This window comes from Typopeltis vanoorti, chromosome 21 (genome assembly GCF_054136105.1).
Source record: "Typopeltis vanoorti isolate ZY-2024b chromosome 21, IOZ_Tvanoo_1.0, whole genome shotgun sequence".
NCBI lineage: Eukaryota > Metazoa > Arthropoda > Arachnida > Uropygi > Thelyphonidae > Typopeltis > Typopeltis vanoorti.
Genome location: NC_143569.1, coordinates 35,155,940 through 35,179,892, shown reverse-complemented (window position 1 = coordinate 35,179,892; position 23,953 = coordinate 35,155,940). Strand labels below are relative to the sequence as shown.

At 32.1% G+C, this 23,953-nt stretch overlaps 1 protein-coding gene across 1 annotated transcript; it reads right to left on the bottom strand.

Moving 5' to 3' along the window:
* Nucleotides 1–99: 99 nt before the first annotated feature.
* LOC150094735 (hemicentin-1-like) lies at nucleotides 100–23,604 on the bottom strand. Its single transcript, XM_090411653.1, has 6 exons — nucleotides 23,415–23,604; nucleotides 19,025–19,309; nucleotides 16,288–16,578; nucleotides 11,070–11,354; nucleotides 5,882–6,166; nucleotides 100–437 (listed from the first exon to the last, which is right to left on the bottom strand). The coding sequence occupies exons 1-6, from the start codon at nucleotides 23,602–23,604 to the stop codon at nucleotides 100–102; spliced, it is 1,674 nt and encodes a 557-aa protein (XP_090267779.1).
* Between the last annotated feature and the right edge of the window lie 349 nt (nucleotides 23,605–23,953).

The following is a 23,953-nucleotide window of genomic DNA, read 5'->3' as shown; positions in this document are numbered from 1 at the left end:
TCACCTCAGCTTCAAATTGATTATTAAGCCATTGATAAAAATGGTTTCTTTTCACAAATATAATTTCTTACTGGATCAAGCAATGGTACCGCAAGTTAACTATAGCAAAGAAAGACTAATATTCACATAAAGCAATATTTCAGTCCTCCTACCTTCTACCAATAAAACAGCAGTAGAGCTATCTGAGCCAGCTGAATTGCTGACTACGCAAGTGTAGTTTCCAACATCTGAACCCTTGATACTACTAATTGAAAAAACTGAGCGACTTTTCGTTGTTGTAATCTCTTCATCCAACTGTTTTCTTATTTCTTGTCCATTTCTAAACCACGTGAAGGTGACTGGGGGAACTCCTCTCTTTAAAGTGCAGATTATGTCCAAGCGCTCACCCAAATGTAGATCAGAAGGAATAGACAGGGGTCGGAGATGTGGAGAGTCAGCTATAATATAAAATCGTGTCAATACTTGAACGTGCGCTTAGTTTCCTAAAACATAAAGAATACGCAGAAAGATGACAAAATTTTTGTTAAAAATTAAGAGAGTATTAAAAGTATTAAAATAATAATACAAGAGAAAATCAAGAAGCAATCATAATATATTATGCAAGTATCGCCATGGAGTCAGAAGACTCATCGTGGGAGATCCATTATTCACACAATACCTATCATACCTCTTTTTAAACATATTCACTGATGAATCACTCACTCTGGCAACCCTCCAAGCAAAAAATCTAGTCCAACACCCTTGCTAACCACACCCTTACAGAATTTCCACGAGTTACTCCTTGCTCTCTTACTTCCTGTCATGTACTGAAAAACAAAAAAAAAAGTCCTCAGTGCCAAACTCCTTTAATAACAAATGCTTCTATCATGTCCCCTCTTTTTTCGCCTATAAGCTAATTTCTGAAGCCTACAGAGTAGGCTTCAGAAATTAGCAATCTGGATATGTCAATCTATTCTTCACAGAGAGCATTCCACAGGCCTGCCAAATCTTTGTCACTCGCCTCTAGATCTTTCCACCACTTCTTCATTCCCACAGAATCTGAGTCCAAATCTGTGCCCAGTAGTGGCTTGAGAGAGAGGGGAACAATAACTTCTCTATCCCTTCTTGTTAGTGTGTTCTTCAAACAACCATGCAATCTGATGTGCTGTTTTGGTTACTTTTGCAATATGCCCTGTCCACAATCTCCCCCCCCCCCACACACACACCAAATTTCGGGCCTCAGTTTCACCACTGTAGTACACGGCTTGTGATCTCTTCTCATTACCTTACATTTGGCCACATTAAACTGAAAGCCATTTAATTAATTACCTTTGCCTATAATACTAGTCCATTTAAATATTCCTGTAGGATTTCTGCATTACCTTCATTCACCATTGCTCTTCCCAGTTTAGCATTATTATTATATCATACCTCCATGGAGTCCAAAGACTCATCGAGGGAGGGCACCTACTCTACAACTCTTCATCTTCATACTCCACCAACCGCAACTACCATCGTCATCTACCGCCGACCACCACTACTAGTTTTTTCACAGACAATCACAAACATCCATGTCCACGGCGGGATTCGAACCCGCAGCCTTTGGCTGGAGAGCGGATATGCTAACCACTCGGCCAAACAGGCCGGCAATTAAACTGAGCAATTGTATAACTCATTTTCCCTTATCTTGTATGCCTTCTCTAGCCTATATCCACATTGTTGAAATCACCCACAATAAAACCTTGTTTTTACATGATTTATCTGTGCATGCAGTTCATAGTTTTCTTCAGATGATTCTAGTCTGTGAAGGTACCCAATTATGTATTTTGTCCTATTAATCTGGATATTTCAAATCGAGGGAGGTTGTTGCGAGTGACTGCACTGTGGAGGCACTTATAATCTCTTTCGTCCCCTCTCTAACAGGAACATTTCATCAAAAATAAGTAGCCAACTTCAATTTCCCTATATGCTCACTAAAACGAACATCCCAACTAATTTCATACCATAGGCTAAACAGTAATACGAGAGAAGAACACGTAACTGCTACGATTTGAGAATCAAGCACTTATTAAATGCACTGTTGGCTTGGTTTGCTTAGAATTACTGTAGAAGCACGGTGGCCCAGTGGATAGAACTGGGTTCGAATCTCATTCGGTGTAGGTGTGCGACTATCACTTTGCTTATTAGAAGCCTGAAGTGGCTTGAAAAAGTTCCATGTTGTCTCTAAAGCAGAGTTTCCAAAATATCAAACTCTCAGCTGCCTATGTCAATAATATTCTTTGGATTTACAACATTTTGTATGCGGGATTCATATTAAATAAATCGTCAATCTAAGGCAAAGAGGATGGTATATCTGGCTGTTAATATTGTGTGTTCTCCGGCCGGTTTGTCTATTTTGAGGAAGGGAAAATGCAATCTGGATGTCACTGACTAACACACAAGCAAAAAAAAAAAAAAAAAAAAGAGAGAGAGAGAGAGAGAAATCCTTATTAAAATTCCTTGCGACTAAGTGTGATTTAAATTCTTATCTTTCCAATGTGTCATGGAAATGAAATATATGCTGGCGAAGGTACTATGGACATAAGGAAAATTTTCATAATTTTTGTTCTTCTAACATGATTGTTACATTTAGTATACAGCATTCAGAAGACATCTTATGATCACAGTTCACTAGGACAGCAGGGATTATACTTTTTTTGTGTGTGTCATGTGGTCCCCACCCCCTTCTGGCCTTCAGAAATTCCCTACGCACGCACTTTTCCCCAGATTGATTTTAAACATTTCATCAACACGTTAGTATTTAGTTATTTATAATAAATAAATAGTTAATTACCTAGAAAAAATGCACTCGAGCAAAATTGGTTGTGGTAAAAAATGCTTCCATCACTTCTTTAAAATACTGATCTGCTCAGCTGTATGCATCTTAAGTTAAAAACCACTGTTCCGGAAGGACAACTGGAGTTATTTTATATTTCGGCGGTCTTCGATTGTGCAGGTTGTTCGAATACCGTTACAGATATGATATAGAGCTGTATCAGAATATGGAGTGAATCAATAGCAAGTTTATCACGTAAACGGATCTCAATGCCAGTCTTGCTATTTCATGCATTTTTGGTTTATCACTTGATAAACTTCCTTATTCGGTATAATCATAATTAGTATTTTAATTTCCTTAGCTATTTTCACTGAATTTCTGTTTGTGATACCAGCCTTTCATTTGTACACTGAATACTTCGCGTTACCCAGAAAATTTAACTTCGTATCATGTTGGCCCAGCGTAAAAACTATAATTTTAGCTCCATGTTCCAAAATTATTATTCTTCGCGTTTAATTAATTGTCACTGCAACAAGTATTCGCAATTTCTTCTTGCTTGCTTAAATCATAACTACGTTTAAGAAATCTTTGAGAATATTGTTTACCTCATACTCGGGATTTTTCTCTTCAGCAGTTATTAAAAATCACTTGGACATTAACAATTTCGGAAGATATTAGAAAACTTGTAGCAAAAATATCGAAATAGAGTTATCTCTGTATCTTATAATAACATGTTGCTCAGTTTGTTTGCTATGTAATTTGATCGATGCTATTAATAGGACACTTCCTCTTCCAACTTCTAGGATATGTTTCTATAATTTTCAATAATTTCTTTTTAAAAAAAATTATTTACTTACATAATAGCAATACTTATATTCTTATGTTCAATTTAAAAGGTAGTGGATGGTTGATCAAGACAGAAGGAAATGATTTGGTCAAGTTTGTATTCTCAGAATCAGGTATGTATGAAATAGCTATTTTTAGAACATAAAAATTCAGTCAAATCGTTTACTTTCTGCTTTATCTGAAAGCCAGTTGTTTTGTATTTAAATAAACGGTTAGGTTTATTTTAAAAATCCCATAAGTTAAACATGTACTTTAAAAATAAAAGCTTTATTTTATTAAACAAGTTTAAAATTGTGTGGGATAAAAAAAATACATGACAGCTTCCCTTGGGATTGCAGTTTACTTATATAAGAAACCGAATTAGTTTAAAATTTTTTTCTTTCACGGATTTGAAATTCGCTTATTGGAAAAAAATATATATTTTTATGATCGATGATTTATTTTTTACTGCGGTTTATGTCCTCTGTATACTTATGTTCAATTTAAAAAGGTACTGGATGGTTGATCAAGACAGAAGGAAATGATTTGGTCAAGTTTGTATTCTCAGAATCAGGTATGTATGAAATAGCTATTGAAATATAAAATAAGTTCCTTAACTATCTCTTTTCGGGATTTTTAATTATCAAAAAAAAAAAGTTTTCTGGAAGTTGGAAAAGGCATTCTATTAATATAAGCATAAAATATCAGATATCGATATAATTTTCAACCTGAACTTATTTAATAGAATGCCTTTACATAATAGACAGACTTAATAGACAGCCACGCACTGACGGATGCTTATTCACTGAAAAAATATGGAAATTATATCCGAATGCTCAAAAGTGAGCAATTTATATAAATAAAATTTTGATATCAATTCGAAATAATAAAAAAAAGATTATTAGTTATGTGATAAATCAGTAAAATAGCACCGCCTTTTACTTCCATGGATATAATTCAAATAAAACAGGTGTTAAATAACTAAGCACCAGGTATACTTACCTGCAAACACAAAGGTTGGTATTATGCTGCACACTAAGCAGACAGAGCAACTTAGGAATACCCCTCTCGCCATATTTGATAATCTCTAAAACGTTCCTGATAGATACCTTAGCCTTGAATTAGTGTTCTTCTATGTTGCCAGTTGTGTTTCTAACACTTCATGTCCTATAATATGAGAGAAACAATGGAATCACTCGTAGCTTAGGAACTTATACTATTCAGTATATACCTAAACATTAAAATTTAGGGCCAACACAGAGTAAAATCTTACCTTATGCTGTGACGGCGACATCTTTCTCACTTTGGTCGGTGAAGTGTTATAAAGCGCCACGTAACGTTAAAATGTTGAAACGTTGTCCATTCATAGAGTGTTCAAATTTGAAAAGTAAAAGGCATGCAAAGAAAGTAGTACAAATACTATTACAAATATAAGAATAATAAATTTCTGAGCCACTTTGATTTACATGAAAATGTTATTTTTATAAACAAGTATTCAGAATTTTCAGTTTCTTAACTAATGAAATGACAAACGAAATATGAAATTCTTTTCTATTTCAGCAATGCAGTTCTTAATATACTTAATATTAATGCCTGTTCACAGCAAACCATTTCAAATTCTGTTAATAGCAGAATTTATCTATTTGGATGGTTCATCCTCCCTAGCCAATAACTTGTGAAATCATGAACAGAACTAGTTTTGAAACTTTATATGAGCATCCTACCATCAGATATCAATAGTTGATTTTCATAGTATCTCCCGATCTCTGTCTTTTCTACTCTCCCTTTCAGCAAAACCGTCATCAAACTCGTGTGGGAGAACAGAAGTTTTTATTTTTTTATATCTACACGTAATTTTATGCAGAGATTTGTGAATATCGCTACCAAGTACAAGTACCAAACACATGATTCATGCTTTTTGTGTGAAATAAAAGAAAAGAAAAAAAAAAAAAGAAAGAAAACCTCCTCCTGAAGTACTGCTTTCAGGAGATGTAGGAATTCATGTTTCTCTCGTTCACATACATGAGATATAAAACAACCTGTTTAAGCAGTACATAATATTTCGTATCGCATGAAATAACACGTGGCTCTCTATTTTACTACGCACATTAAAAGTAAAAACGGGTTTTTACTTTTAGTGTGCAACAACAATATGAAAACAGATTACCTTGATCATGAGCATTTATACAATACGAAAACACGTTACTTTGTTCATTAGTATATTTTTTCTTCCAGTAATAAGAAATATTTGATATACGTTACCTTCAACCATCACAATGGCGTGGGAACTATCGGTGCCTGCAGCATTTCTGGCTAGACAGGTGTAATTACCGATATTGCTCCCTTTGATTTTGCTAATCAAATAATTAGAACGCCCTGCTGTTATTGTGATCTCTTCGCCCTGTCTACTTTCTAACTGCTGACCATTTCGAAACCACAAAAAAGTAACGGGAAAATCACCTCCCTTCAGCGTACATGTTATATCCAGTCGCTCTCCCAAGTGGAGGTCTGAGGGAATCAGTAAGGGACGAAGACGTGGTGCTTCACCTAAAAATAAAATTTCAGAAGAGAGATTTTACGATAGATAATGTTTGAAAAGCTTAAACAAATATTTTTTTTTAATATTTAAACAACAGAATTCAGAATTTATCGAACATGCAAAATGATACTATTTATTATTTATAAGTAGTTTTTGAGTTAAACTAAGTTATATGCATATAACAAAACCTTTTGTCGACTTGTGTTCGATTCGAAAACAAGCAACTATTTTACAATATAAGAGCTCCTGAAGCAATCATCTGCCAATTGGTTAGTAGTCGAAAGACCTAATCTTAGTGTTGTTTTTTTTTTTTTTTTTTTTGTTTGTTCGTTTTGTTTTGGGGGTTGCATCAAGATGGGGCCCATATTATAATAATCAGAGTTTGTGAAAACGAAAGCTTACTTAAGTTCCTTCCTGCCCACTTCTAGTGGCTGTGGATAACAAAAGCAATGAATTTATCTGTTTCTATCAAATAAGAACAACTTTTACTTGAATTATGACAAATTTCATTATTTATATACGAGTACATTACAAGAGTAGAAGCACAGTAACAATTATCCAGATCAGAAGTAGTAAAAAAATTGTAGGTATAGTATTTCTCAAAAGGTATGGAACTCAGATTCATAAAAGAATCATCGGATACTTTGTAAGCATTAGTTTTTAGCGCGAGCGACAGGCTTGTATTCATCAACGTTTGCAAGAGTAATATATTATATTAGAACTTTACTTTGGAAAAGTATTCATATGGAGAAAGCATCGCAAGATTTAAGAGTAAATGAACCAATAATAATTATCCTAGGCCTACGACTCGCCTAGTAGTCTTGCTTGCTTAACCCTAATTTTAGGATATAGGATTAGTCTTATTCCTATATATATATATGACAGAATGATCATTGACTCGGTTAACATACATAGTTTTATGAAAAAAATTGAATGACTAGAACCGAGATTTAATTAAAAAGGTTTTAATATAAACACACTACTAATAGATTCAAAAGCAATATATCTATTCCTTACATAAGTACTGTTTCACATAAATTAGCAAAAGTTCTAAAAAAATACAATATCAGAACCTTGTTCACTCCACTTCCAAAGATCCGTTCCTTAATTAGCCACCCAAAACCTTGTCATCATCAACTCAAATACCCTGGCGTATATAAAATATTATGTGACTGCGATATTCCTTATTTCGGGCAGACAGACAAATCTGTCGAAATGCGAATGGAAGAACACATGAAAGACATTACTTGCAAGAGACAGCGAGCAAGTGCATTATCAAGTCATATCCTCTTCTCGGCTAATCCTAATGATGATAACCAAAGTCACAAAGTCTGCTGGGAAAAATCTACAAACATCTTCCGTTGCAGTGACGAAATAGAGAGAAAAATTGTGGAATCGAGAGAAATCATCTTCAATCCTGTTCATCTAAATAACAACTTAAGCTACAACCTCCCGGATAGTCATTCAGCTGTAATCATGTACTGGCGTTCACGTGATACAGCAAGCACGCACTCTCCCAACAATGCAACAAATGAAAGAACAGCTTCAAATACAACTACAACGTTTTAATGCTAATTATGTATAAAGACTGTCTATGTTGTTCATAGTCTTTTAACCCTCAATGTTTAGTGTTTTTTCTTTTATAATGTCACCTGAAGAAGGCTGTTACAGGCCGAAACTAGTAGTGTGTTTATATTAAAACTTTTTTAATTAAATCTCGGTTCTAGTCATTCAATTTTTTCAAACTATATATATATATATATATATATATATATATATATATATATATATATATATATAGGAATAATATATATGTGCCTGTGTTCATCTGGTCGGTTTTTCTGTTTTGAGAGATGTAAAAACCTGATTTGTGAAAGGAAAAACACTGTCATCTCTATATGAACTCATCTTCAATAATGTTCCACTAAATTAATTATACGTAATAAAAGAAAAACGAAGTTTGAATTTATATCATATGAATATTTTAATTCGATTACGCAGTATAAAAAGAAGTTTAAACTTAACAGACTTATTTTGAATACAGCTGTCTGCTACTGATAAATAAGCTACATAAAACAAGACTTCTCCCCCATTTATAAAGTTAATTCGCATATAGTACTGTCGCATTTATATGATATTAATGAAATACTCTACAATCTCTTCAAAAATCGATCAGTGAAAAAGGTCCTGTCAATTTCAGTTCAGGGTATTTATATCAATGTGTGATGTCTAGTAAATGATTTGTCTAAATAATGGATATTATAGAATGTGTTATGACTTCGCATCATAATTTCATGAAATTTGCTATTATAAACGACAATATTAAGATCACAGTCAATTAAATTATGAACCATTTCACGTACGATATCTTGAGTATTATGTTGTATTTAAACCACAGCTATAATTTGCTTGATAGCGCTATATAATCAGAACTACGAGATTTCTTCTAAACATTAATGTTGATTGCCATTAACTAGGTAATGATTATTACTATTCTTACAATTGATGTATTAACATAAATTATTTTTAACAGAATAAGTAACTGTGAGTCTGGTTGATTCTGAAAGTCGCTATGCTGCTTGCTAACTGTAATTCGTACTCCCTGTTCTTATTTGAAGAGCAGTGATCGCGATTATATTTGGTTATTAGTATATAAAAAGCAAGTAATGCAAATTAAAAGGAAATCATTTTTTCTCCTACCTGCATAAGAAAGAGTAGACATTAAGGATGTTACAAACCAGACACAGAAACCAGAATATTGTTTGACTGCCATGTTTGTGTCCTTCCACGCTCGTTCCTGATATGTAAGCTCAGCGCTCTTGAATGTTTTGTATATTAACAGAAAGCCTTTCCAAAGAGCTTGAAAATTATCTAGAATATGAAAGAAAAATCGGGAGTTAAATGAAGGAGCTTATTCTTAATCATGCCAAACAATCTGTTCTAATGAAATGTTAAGAAAAAAATAATTAGAAAATCTTACTTACCAATACAACTTCGACATCTTTCTTCCTCTTCGCGAGAGAGGAGCATAAAGCGCCACATAACGTTAAAATGTTGAAGCATATTCCTCCTACTTCTAAATCCAAGAAGAAATGTATAATATTGGATAGAGAGAGAAACAAAATTCACTGCTGATGTGAATAAATAAAAAAAAGCACAAATGAAGAGTTTTTACGCGTAATTAATGCATACGTTCATACAAAACATTCTTAACAGCAAACAATTCATAATTTATCAAAAATCAACTTATTCCCTCACTTGCTTTTAAGTGCAAATTATCAAATTAGCTATATGAAAATTATCGTATAGAGATATAAAAATAAAATTAAAATTCAGTCTTTTAGCTACGAATGAGAACCTTCAATTACAGTGTATAACATTATAAAGAAAATGTCCGATTGTTTATCAATCTTGGTTGTGAAAGGTTAGATATCAAAATGCAGAAATGGGGAGTTCGGGCAGGCCTGGTTTGCTGAGTGGGTAGCGTACCAGCTCTCCAACCACCAGGTTCGAATTCCTCCATGGACATGGATGTTTGTGAAATGTGACAAGAAAAAAATATAGTACTATACATTAATAAAGAAAAACTGGTTTCATAATTATCTAAACTACAATTTCCAGATAAAATCAACATTAAAAAAATGATATGAAATGGAAAGATGCATTTTTTGGAAATTGGATCTAAGTCAAATGAAATTACTTTATGTGAAATACGGAGGAATTTTTAGGACAGTGGCAGGCAGAATAATTTAAAAAAAATATTCCTTGCTGAAAAGGTATTGTAATATGAAAAGAAAATGCGAAAAACGGGTAATTTATTATGATTATAACGTTGTCACCATGGAGTCAGAAGACAATGACACACTAATCATTATTCACACAATACCTATAATACTTCTTAAATTCATTACCAAACGAAGCATTCATAACTACCATGACAACGCATTCCACACATTCACTATCCTTCCAAAGCAAAAAACAAAATCTAGCCCTAACACTCTTGTTAACCACACTCCTACACAATCTCCAGGGATGATCCCTCGTTCTCTCATTTCCTGCACTGTTCAGAAAAAAGTCATCAGTATCAATCCTATAAAACCCCTTTAATAACTTAAGTGTTTCTATCTCCTCTCTTACATCTATTAGATGGTTTTTGGAGCTAATAGGCTTTCAATCTTTCCTCATAGAAAACATTCCATAAACCTGCAACAATCTTTGTAATCTTCATCACCAAGAAATTCAGGTGACCAGATCTGTGCCCAGTAGTCTAGATGTGGTCCTATTAATGCCTTATAAAGTGGATCAATAACTTCCCTATCCCTACTTGTCAGTGTGTTCTTCAACAACCATATAATTTGATGTGATGTTTGGGCAACCTTTGTAATATGCTGCAATAATTTCTCAATAATTTTTCAGAACCAACGACAAAAGTAAAAATAGAAATGAGTAATACTTGTTAAATTACAGTATTTTGATTTGAAATCAGTTTTATTCCTTTCAGCTGTAAAATTATCATTTTACAGTTTTTATAATTTTTCTCATTTTAATTATCATTTATGAATAGAGGAAACAGAATTATATAGTCAGGATGATTCTTAAGAGTGCCTGATTTATGTAAGTTTCATATATCCGCGTACTTCTAAGAGTATTCGATTATATAAAAGTATTTTCAGTTTTATTCGCTAACTACAGGAATATAAGTTACAGTTATAATAAAAAAAATAATAAACCTCTAATATTACACTGAAGCATGGACTCTCTTCATTTGTAATTTCCAAAACGTCTCGGCATAGTTCTTTTTTTGTTGTTTTTATCGAAACAGAAAACATACCAAATATAAAAAATAACGAAAATAATTTTTTGCTATATTTGGTAAAATTAGCTACTTTAAATCGGAATTACTTATCTTACCTTCGACCATCAAGTTATCGGTGGAACTGTCGGAACCCACTGAATTAGTAGCGATACAAGTGTAATTACCAATATCCTTTCCTGTAATGCTACTAATCATAAAAAGGGACCGGGCCTCTGTTGTTGTGATCTTTTCACCTGATGCATTGTCCAGCTGTTGTCCACTTCGAAGCCATTGAAAAGAAACAGGAAGAGTTCCTCTTTTCAAAGAGCACGTGATATCCACACGTTCTCCCAAATGAAGATCAGAAGGAATGAGAATTGGATGAAGTCGTGGTCGTTCAGCTACAAAATAATAAATTCAGTCATGAATATATCTAATACTGGATTTTAGTATGCTAAATTTTCAGATATACTAACTTGGTTCTGCTCAACAGGAAATGAGGGCATAAGGAATAATGATTGCGAATAAAGTAGGAAGTAATTAACTAAACAATAATTTCATGTGATTTTTAATTTGGATCCTTGCCTTGCATGATCACTGCTCTGCTTACTGTAGGTTTGAAATATGAAAATGTTACTTGTTTGTCGCTATACAGGAATTTCAGGATTGTCTAACTTACAATAACGATCCACTAAACGTACTAATAATGAATTCTTGACCTTTCGTGGGTGGGATAAAATGAAATTATTCTATTAATACAAAATTAGTATTATCCATTGTTGCACAACAAGCAATACAGTATTAGTTGTTTTATAAAACGCATATAAAAGGAGATGTAATATCCTTTACTTTACTTTTCATTTTTATATAAATCTTTAAAGCATCAACATCAGCCAGCCTAAATGCCCTTAACTTTTATATAGTTACGTGCACATCATAAACACTGATGTATAACGCACAGAACCAGACTCCGAACCGAACTAGAGTCATGAACTTTCATCAGGTGGACTGATATTGCATGCGAAATATTCAATGTACATTATTTTCATGCCAGCTTGTCTAGTAAACATGAATGTCAGTTGACTAGACATTGACTTAGACAACATGTCTAGTCAATATTAGCTCTCCAACCAAAAGGCTGTGGGTTGAAATCCCGCCAAAGGAATTGAATTTCCTTGTCGGTTGCGAAACCCATCACCGCCACTCCAGCATACTGTAGATCTGAAGTAGCTTGAAAAAGTTCCACGTCTCGGCTTTAGAACAGGATTTTCGGACTATGTATAAAATAATACAAAATATATATAAAATAATAATAAAAAATCCTAGCACTCTCATGGCATTTAGGCACTATAGGTTTACAAAAACCTTTTGTCGGTGGGAGTCACATAAAAAAATAAAATATTATTTTAAAGCAGCAGTGAAAAACTATTTTTGAGTCGGAAAAAATGTAAAATATTACATGTGTTTTGCTTTTAATGTTTTCGGTGTTTATCCATTAATTATATATAGTGCATTGAAATTTGTTTTCTCTCTCTCTCTCTCTCTCTCTCTCTCTCCACACACACACACACACACACACACACACACACACACACACACACACACACACACACACACACTATTAGTAATATCACAAACTAAGTTTATTTAATCAATAATCTATAGAAAAAAAAACATTACAGTATAATTGCGAAAAGAAGATATCGTTGTCCCTGTGATGTCATTAAGACAGTAAACAGAATACAGTCGTGCAAAGAAGCAACAAGAAGATAATTCGTGGTTGTATAGGACATCAAGTAGTATACAGAGCTTGTTCTTCCCAAAACTTCTGATTATGAATAAAGGATGTGACAATCTGCGTCATTCTGGAAGAAATTCGGCTACATCACGGGAATGATATCAACTCTTTAATAATTCCGGTAATATCCATTCTTTGGTATTAACAACGTCAAATCTATAGTCAGAAATGTTGACTAGTGTACCATTTTTGAGCTGAGACAAAAAGCAGTTCGAACAATGCAAACATATTCTCCCCATTAATCCAATTTGGCTTTTTCTGAAAGAAAGGAAATGGCATCCTTATGCCTTTTTAAAAGACAAGAAGTATATACGAAACAACTGTCATATGAGAAGACTTGAATAAATAACCTAAACCAGAAAGTCACACTCTTACATCAGAACAAAGCGATCAGCTCACAATTCTATGATTATCATCAACTGTTCAAACTTGCGACTGTAGCCGTTAACTGACTGGACATATTTTATCATTTTGATTCGCTTTACTCATATATGAGAAAGCTGATTTTCTTATTTTTATTATTATGAAGCAGATTAACATGCCAGCCCAAGCGCTGTCTAGTGGCAGAACTTCTTATACAAAGTTCATGCATTAAAAGTCCAAAGTGGATATATAGAGATCATGTTATGAATTTTGCTCGTTGTGGACGAAGCAACAATAATCAAGTGTAGGTGAGAAGCATACACTGAGACTACGAGAATTTTTTTTTTTTAATGTCCTGGCACTAAGAGTAACATACATCATTTTTAATAATCAGCCTTCTTTACGTAAGATGCTGTTTTCGATAATAAGCATAAACGATGTTTATCATAGAAGAGAAATTAACTTTTCGGTAGTAAGTTAATCCATAATAATATGGCTGCACAAAAGAATGCATATAAAAAGAAATGCTGAACGATACTGACAGAACAATGTGTCTTGCACAAAAGATCAGTTTATTAAGGTTGCACAGTATGTTAGTTGTGTCTACTGCACCAGTAATCTATATATAAATATTATAACGAAAAAGAAAGGAGATACAAAGGACGAAATGCATTTAGAATGGAAAATTAATAGTTTTCCCAACAGTTATCACAATAATATGCTTACTGCTGATATATTCCAAGACAAATTCATTAGAGAAAACAAAATCCTTTTTCCATTATGTACATCAAAACGAATTGCTTTATGTACTAATCATAATTAAAAAATAAAGAAAGAAAGAAGCAGAAGAAAATATGCTTAACTTTCATAATCTATGAAAGCCAAGCATATTTTCAATCATAATTATCCTGTGAACTGGAATTCTAAATATATCCAATTTTAGAAAATTTGCAATGGAAATATATATACAGTATATATGAAAATAAATAAATAAAGACTAATTAAAATGACTGCAAAAATAATTTCAGATGAAAGTAACCTATCAAACTGTATGTTCTGCAGTTAAATTGAAGTAGTATTTGTATTTTTTTTTACCTCATTCACAGTTAAAATTAAATAATATTTCAACCATGATCATTCTCCTCTTATCTGAATAGATGGATGGATGAATAGCAATAGTCTGCCTTACCTGCATAAATAGACGTGGCCACGATGCTGCACGCTAAGCACACATAGCTCAAAAATGTTCCTGCATTCGCCATATTCTCGATGTTCGTTGTTGAATGACCTCAGTCCTGAATCACTTTCCGATTCTCTTGCTTTCACTAATTTCTCAGGTCCTGTTGTATCAGAAGAATATGGTTTTCAATGTCAGCACTAAGGATTCATACTTTTCAGCATATGAAAAAGCTGAAATACACGAAAAGAAAGCAAATACAGAGGACAGTTTACCTTATCCTATACGTTCGACATCATCCTTTCCTCAGTCCAGTAGTGTAAAGCGCCACATAACGTTAAAATGTTGAAGTCTTCTAATTTAATGAGTTGAAGAATTAAACTATTCAATGATATGTTATTACATGAAGTAAATGTAATTCGTAGCCGCGTAAATATTATTTTGAAAAAAATATGTCTTTTAAAAGACCTGTAATTGAAGTAAAAGAAATTAAAATCAAAGGTTTGGCGTAATTCAACATTTCAAAAGCAGTACAAGTCTGAAAGACATGGTTATTCAAAGTAGAATGTATTCTACTGGAATATCTAACTAACACCTGGAATAATACATTCAATGTATTATTCCAGATGTCATTCAGTCTAGAAAATGTGATATAAGCAGAGGAAACACGCTTAAACTTTAATAATACGTTATCAGAGACCATACAAAAGTATTGGTTGTTGCGATTAAGAATCATAATAGAAAAAAAAAGTGATGCAAGTATTCTTAACCCTTTTAATTTGCTTTAAATCCAGTTTTACCTTTATTATGATTTCCTTAAAAACTGATATAAAGGGTATAACATGAGATCGCACGATGCTTTTAAAATTGTTTCATTTTTCTCATGTTCCATGAGATGAAACTGCTAAAAAAGTAATCTGTTCCATGAACTCAAGAAAAAAGAGGAAGATCTGGGCCTTCATTGCTTTTCCCAAAATGTACATTTATAGTTCACACTATCAAAAGTAATATTTTAAAATAAATCACATGAGTACATCTATTATAATGAAACTATATAAACTAAATCTTATGCCATTTCTGTTACTGATATAATATTTTTCACATTTAGTAAGAATTGTTTAAATGTGGAGGTGTTATGAAAAGCAAGTACATAACAGTAAATCTACGTTAGTTTTATGTATGCTGTTTTGGTGAAGTGTTCCAAACTAGAAGTTTATAGACTATCACATTTATTAGAAGTATATTCAGTTTATTCAATCGAATTATACATTATGTAAACCAGATAATACAGTGATGAAAAATAAAACAGTTTATTAAAATAGTAGAAGATAAAAGATCAAAATCTGTATACTTTATTAGTTTTTTTTCATTAGAAAAAATTTTCCCTTACCTACGAACTACTCACATATTCTTTTAGAGTAATTATATCGTGTACATCAGTCGACAAATCCTTGTCAAAACTAGAATATGAATATGAAAGGTTTAGCTTTCATTTGATCAAAATAAACGTAAGACATTTCTCCTCCTAAAAGATATTGCTGGCAATAAGATTTTGCTAATTATATACAATGTATATATATTCATTATAATTAATTAGGATGACTAAATTGTAGCAAACAAGTTTAATTGGAGGAAGAACCGAGTCGGCAATTAAAGCATTTAAAATGGGAAATTAGAAGAGAATGTGGAATATAATGTTTTGCATCCTGCTTCTGATTATAATCTATTCAATATACAATTTAAATCAAATGCATATGTCAAGAAAATTCATAAAATCACCAATTAGAAACTAGATGACTACTGCTGCTTTCTAAACAAAAGGCACAGCTCTCCATTTTATTTACTACATTACTTTATTTCCTTAAATAAAAGGATACTGCTGAAGCAAATAATATTTCTTCTTTCATTCAACTTAAAAAAGTCATTAGAATGTACCTTTAATAAATTTACGACTAAGTCAAAGAATTATTTCTTCTAGCATTTAACATAATCCTACCTTCAACCACCACAAGGGTATGAGAACTATCCGAACCTGCTGAATTTCTAGCCATGCAAGTATAATTGCCAATATCACGACCTTTGATGTTGCTAATCAAAAGATTAGAACGACCTTCTCCTTCTGTTGTTGTGATCTTTCCGCCAGATATACTTTTTAATTCTTCTCCATTTCGGAACCACATAAAAGTAACTGGGAAATCTCCTCTTCTTAGAGTACAGGATATGTCCAGTCGTTCTCCTAAGTGTAAATCAGTAGGAACAAGTAAGGGCCGAAGACGGGGTGGTTCATCTAGAAATAAAATTCACCAAGACATAAAAATCTCGTAACTAATTCTAAGAAAATAGTTGAATTAAATATAATTTCCATAGAAACCATTTTCTGCACTATAAAGTTTTACATATTTAGTGATAACGAGATGCAATTATTTAAATGATTCTTTTTTTTTTTTTTTCATTTTTAAAGGCATTACAACATTTGTGAGGTCTGTTTGTACTGGGACTTAAGTTCAGTTAGTCGCTAATAACTATTAAAGCCATGAATTTGTTTGGTGAAGGTCAATTTATTTAATAATAAATTCAGCAGAATGGCGGCATGAAATGTAAGCCGTAATATTAATTAAATAGACAGTTTATCGATTCACATTAATCTAAAAGACTGACTTAAAAATCTCTTATCTAAAATTTGTCTATTCTCAGTATATGATGCCACAAAATACCTCATTTGATAATTTTTACTATTACTGGACTATATTTTTGGTTAATTTGGAACTTGAAATCTCTAATATGGCTAAGACCAATTTTGACCAGATTTTTAAACTTACAGCAACACTAGAAACCATTAAGTCGGGGTTTAGAAGACCGATTTTGCACATCTGCAAGATGTGCTTGAGTTGAATAAAGGATTAAATTATGGTAAACCATCAACATATAATATTGACGGTTTGAAATATTATTTTGTTTTCTTAGCACATGCAATAAAAGATAAGTGCAATAAGAAGTAAATTTATCGAAATGCTTACAATGTATGCATCAATGTATAAATAACTTAACACAACAGATCTGCCATTACTGTGTACATACTACATGAAAACTACGCAATCCTTCGATTTTTTAAAATAAAAATAAAAATTCTGAAAATAGGTAGTTCTTACCTGTGTACACACTTTTAAAAATGATGGCCACTACAGACAAGGCAAGGCAGCACCGACTTCTGACAACCGCCATTATTAAATATATATGCAGAAGCTGCTACAGTCTCAGCTCTAGTCTTATTTCGTGTGAGAATATTCTATAGCAAAATTTAAAATCGTTCTGGAAGAAAAGACAAAACAATTTTTACTCAATCAGTGTATTTTGTAGATATGATAGTTATAACAATCACAGATAAAATGAATAAATTCAAGCAGAATTGTAGCACACAGCAGGAAAATCATACCTTGTTTTATAACGGCGACATCTTTCCTGTCTTCTTCGAGTGCAGTATCAAGCGCCCCTTAACGTTAAATTGGTGAACGATTTATGTTTTGCACTGAAGAATTTGAAACGGCATTCATTTTCTATATGCACCCATGTAAATGCCCTGTTATACAGGATAAGAAAATATATATTTTGTAGACCTCCACTCCAATCTTTTTGAAAAAAACGATTTATTTTTTCAAAATCTTTCTCCATTCTGCGAAGATCACAGTAACTCAACTCAAAAGTATTGTATTCACTGTTCTTTTCACCTTTTGTGCTTCGGTGAAATTAATTAACACAAAATATCAATTTCTATATGCACATGCACATCCAGAGCAGACAAAAATATTCTTGTTTTCATCATCATGGGGAATAGCAGATAAAATTGAAAATATAAATTTCTGATCCACAAGGTGTATCATTATACATAGTATTTTAAGTGTATGTAATGAAATGCTTATTTAAATTAAAAACCATTTGTATATAATTTTATGTTGAACTAGTAAGAGCTGTAAAATTTGTGAGAAAATGTATCTGGTATTTGAAAACACGACTCACATGACTGAGGCAGGTTTGAATATTATCACTTGAAAACTATCATTTGCAACAATTCATAGCATTTATCATATATGAAAACATAGAAAGATGGTTGTTATCATCCGGTATGACGCCATAACCATGAGAACATGAATCGGCAAAAAACATGCTTGTTTTCAGAGATGGAATCTCACGTCTTCACCACTAACATGAAATATTTGGTCAACTCCGCCCACATTTCTTTAATTAGGATGATCCAAATAATAATAATAATAATAGTATGAAGGCAGTATTAAGTTTTTGTGGAGATTTGTATGATTGACAAATGTATATGCTCGTAAATAACAATGATTATCTGCTACAGAGCAGATAATAGAAATGACCATATATGCTATTCTAGAAATACCCTTTTAAAAGGTGAAATCAAATCCTCTAATCAATGATTTCTAAAACAATAAATCTAAATTAGGTTTAACATGATTAATAATTAACCAGCAGCATGTAAATTTTAACTGCTTCTAGAATGCGGATGGCATATCATCTTATTATGTTATGTGAAATAAAACATGTTTCTCTCTAAATTATGTTGTAATGTTCAATTTGTGCTAGTTATGATATTTATTTTAATAATCGTCCAACTTTTATGTATGGAATGATATAATACTGATATATAGCTCTCCACACAACATGAACAACATTTCTTAACGTATTTAACCCTTATAAATAATATTTAATCCTACCTTCGACCATCAAAACAGCACTTGAACGGTCAGAACCTTCTGAATTGCTGGCAATACATGTATAGTTACCGATATCAGTTCCTTTAATACTGCTTATCCAATAAATTGAGCGACTTTCAGTTGTCGTGATCTTCTCACCCAAACCAGTTCCCACTTTTTGTCCATTTCTCATCCACAGAAAGGTAACAGGAGGATCGCCTCTCTTTAGAGTACAAACGATATCTAGTCGTTCACCCAGATGAAGATCGGACGGGATGGATAGAGGACGAACATGTGGTGGTTCAGCTGAAACATAACATTTTACGTTGTGTTATGAAATGGCAATATTTTGTGTTGTCACTTAAATAAAATTAAATAACGCATAAAACGTCATAACTTGTAACAGAAAAATATCACTCGCTGAATGTAGTTAGTGTAATGTGGTGTAAATGTTGAATTTCAACTTTAAAGTTATTGAAACTTCAGAATATCCAAAGAACTTTCAGCAGATAAAAAAAGTAAAATGTATTTCAGAGAAATGACTAAACTGTTCTTATCTTTCTCATACTTCACTTGGAGTAGCAATAAAATCACTGAAACTGATCTAATTCTATGGCTTTAGCATTATGCAATTAAATGCAATTATGCAACTTTCTAATCTCGTGATTTGACAATTTCAAAACCTAAACATCTTGATTTACAACTCGAGTGGCAACATCAGAATTAGCAAAAAATAAAATAAATAAACCAACATAAATCCGCTCAAACATGTGATAAGGATTGTAAAGGGACACAAGAATTTTCTTCTAAATAAAAAAAAAAATAATAATAAAACTGAACGTTTACAAAAAGATACAGGATAATTTATTAAAGATACAGGATAATCTTTGTAACTTGTTTTGAAAAGAGATGAATCCATTCGAACCAGATAGGTGCACCTGAAATATATTCAGTCAAACTCGGGAGCAAAAATTGATTCCATTGTTGAGAACAGAAGAGACTGCTGGTATTAATATTCTAATATTATAAAAATATCACATTTTTAGAATGGTTCAGTTCCATAAACTTAGTATCCACTCGCTATAAAACATCAACTATATGTATTCTGGTACATATAGTTGATGTACCCTAAACATTATTTTCTCATCATTATCTTCTACTAGCTGTAATTTTTAATCTAAGGGGCTATACTAAAACGAGTAGAGAAATAAATATGCTAATGCCTTTTATTTCTCCAAAAGGAGAAGGAAGAAATCCCTAGCCATAACTAACCTATTGAAAATCGGCAGGCAGTCTTCTGCTGGCTTTGTATTAAGGACCGCAAAGCAGCTGTTCGTCTAAACCACAGTGTGAAGACTATTTTGAAATTTCTGAAAAACTGCAGGTTATTCAAATAAATTTAAATAACTATAAATCATTTTTCACCAATCACAAACATGAGAAATCATATCCTGATTGTTAATTAGTTTAAGATAATGATGTTATACGTGTTCCAGAAAATGGATAAACCTAACAATAATAATAAAGATAAGAATTCGATTTCATCAGTAATTAACGAAATGTTGAAGTTTAAGAAAATGTTCAAGTCTATATATTTCGGCATCAGATTAACCACCATATCCTAAAAGTATGTTTATGAAAGTCAACCTGAGCACTAAGGGCCTGTAAGTACAGCGTACTGTTATTATTATTCAATTAAAACAGATTAAAAAACAGGTAGTTCAGAACCTCACCCAGGATTTAAACATTCACAACGCCAAAATATTTTTGCAACATTTTAAGTTCGTTTCCGGTTCTATACAGTACAAATTCGTCTTTATTCTTCTTCAAACATGGATAAATGCAGGAGCTATGCAGTTCATCACAAAAATTCGAAATGAATAACGGATTTTAAATAAAGGCGAAATAATATTCATTTTTAACTAAGTAAAAATGTTTATACTAAGAAATTGGTGTTTCATGAAAGGAGAGTATTGTACTCTTAATAGAAAATGGTGCTTCCACCTTGGGCGGTTATCTAGTGCTATACTACTCAAAAACATCCGACAAGAAGAATCAACTTTAAAATTACAGAAACTCAAGAAAATAAGAAACACCTATTTCTTCAATTTCTGCATTAAATTACTTTTTTTTTGTTTTTGTTTTTCATTTTAATGTGGGCAGCACGCGAAATGCATATCACAAATGTCATAAATTGCGTCGGTGCATTATTCATCAGTAAAATATGTTTGTTAGCCATTTTTTCTAATTTAATCATTTTAAGTTTCTGTATTATCTTGAATATTAGTGAGTGTGTGTGTATATATATATTTTGTCTACATCTTGAAAAATTGTCGATAACTTAAGACTAATTTTTCAAACCCAGCTAAGACTGATGGATATAAACAGAAACATCAGCTTACGTATACTTCTAGATTACATTACAAGGGCTGGCTAATTGAATTTTTTTCAGGATCGAAACAAGTCTGTTAGTTGAGAACTCTGCCTAATCAAACGCAGATTAAGATAATAAGAGTATTTGCATAATTTTAATTTTAACAATGTTTAAAAAATATTTTATCATAATAGGATAGTTGCACCATTACACTTTTTTAATATGCGTTAAATAAATTTCCTTAACTATTCAGGGGAGAGAGGGGGTCACTAATATCATCATTAGAAACAAATCACGGTACTGGGATTTTTCTATTTTTGGTTACTCAGTGAAAATATATAAACTATTAGATTGATTATAAAGGCATCTAACGGATGAGGAGATACATAATTTATTGAAGATTAACTCTCATAATGGTATATAAGTTACAAATAAAGAAAGAATGCAAGATAAATTAGTGAAACCTAATACCGAAGAGTATATTCTATTTTATCTTCTGTATTTTATGATACTGGAACAAGTTATATCAAAAATCAGAATAGGAACATGATTAAGAATCCATCATAACCAATAAGCAAGAATACTTGTGTTTCGGAAATTCCTAGTATATAAATATAATAGGAAAGTTATGAGCTGAATTTCCTTTAGTTTATGGATATGTGGTAGATGGCATGTCTGAAATTTGCATGTAATATTTTAACGTTAAACGTTGTATTAATCATAAATAAAAAATCTTATTATAGCAAGTTGTAATATAATTAATTTAAAATTCACTTACGAAGAATATAGAAATACTCATATAGAAAATAAGGTGTTTGTATAAGCACTATCTCACACGTATTATTAATTCAGATTATTTTTACTTGTTAATATGACAAACGCAATATCTTAAAGGCGCTGGCTTACCTGCATAAACCGATATAGTCATTATTCTCCATACCAACCCGAGAAAACAACACAAAAGTATTCTGTTGGTCGCCATATTAAGAATTTTCGATGACGTTCCTGTTAAATGCCTCAACTTGGAACTGCTGTGCAAAATCCCAGCTGCAGATCTACTGGGAAACAGAAGAAATTGGAAGTTAATACCACTAGCTCATATTTATCCCTTGATCTCTTATATAAAAAAACACTTCAGCGAAATTTAGGCAAAGAGATGCAGCTAAAATCTTACCTCGCTCCTATAACGGCGACATCACTCTTTTTATTCAAGTAGCACAAAGCGACACATAGCGTTAAAATGATGAAGCAATGTTCATTCATAGCCTTCTAATTGGAGTGAGGAAATGAAAAAATCCCTTGTTATACATCTGATGTTTACTATAGAATGAATTTTTAGGAACACAAGTTACTAGTCACTTTGTTAAAATATGAATATACCTTTAATAAATGGATGATTTAATATAAAATAACATTTTTGTTCTTTGACAGAAGACATATATAATTAGACTAGGCTTGAACAGTATTAGTCCTATCCTGCTTTTTTTCTTAGTATTTCTATGACAAACTCTTTTTCACAAATGTTGTACTAACTAATGAATGTAGGCAATAATTAGTTCAAATGTGTAATTTGTAGCAACTTGATATATATATATCAAGTTGAGGTCATTGTCAATTCATATTTCACGTCATAAACAAGCCTAATCATTTATCCTATGTAACCATTATTTTCTGGAATTAAAACACACTCTTCTAATCAGGCAATTTTATAATCAAAACCTTTTGTGATCCTGAAATGCATACATTCAAATAAGACTGGACTCTCCATTTTATTATTTTTAATATTCTAATCGTCCCTTATAAATTCAGAAGTATATTTCCATACCAAATTATATGCTTTTTAATATCAAATCTTTAATACTGTTTTATATTACACTTAAAACATCTGAAAGAAATCTTTAAAATCAAACACACACGTTAAATGAAATGTTTCAATTTACATTGAAGTTAACACAAATCAATATTATATTCAACTAAATGACCTAAATTAAATTTCCAAATATATCTTCAACATATCTTCCCATCAATAATTCCTACCTTCAACCATGAGGAGGGCATGAGAACTATCTGAACCTGCGGAATTTTTGGCCACACAAGTGTAATTGCCAATATCGGTTCCTTTTATTCCGCTGATGTGATAATTAGAACGACCTGCTATCGTTGTGATCTCATGTGATCTACTTTCTAACTGTTGTCCATTTCGAAACCATAAAAAGGTAACCGGCATATCACCTCTCTTCAGATTGCATCCTATGTCTAGTCGTTCACCCAAGTGCAAATCAGAGGGAACATACAGGGAATGAAGAAGGGGCGGTTCAGCTATTTAAAAAACAAACAAAACGATAAGTACAGTTCTCTTAATATAACAGTAAATTTCATACATAAAAGAAACAATTTTAGCGATCAGTTCTATTTTTGTAAAATGCATTTACTTTTAGATAAATTTGAAACCTGAACAATTGTTATACAGATGTTCAGGTTTTTTTTTTTTTGTTGTTTCCGTGTTACATTAATAAGATATGCCAATGGTACATGTAGTGGAAGATCCATGAGGAGAATAGAATCCTTTCCCATAA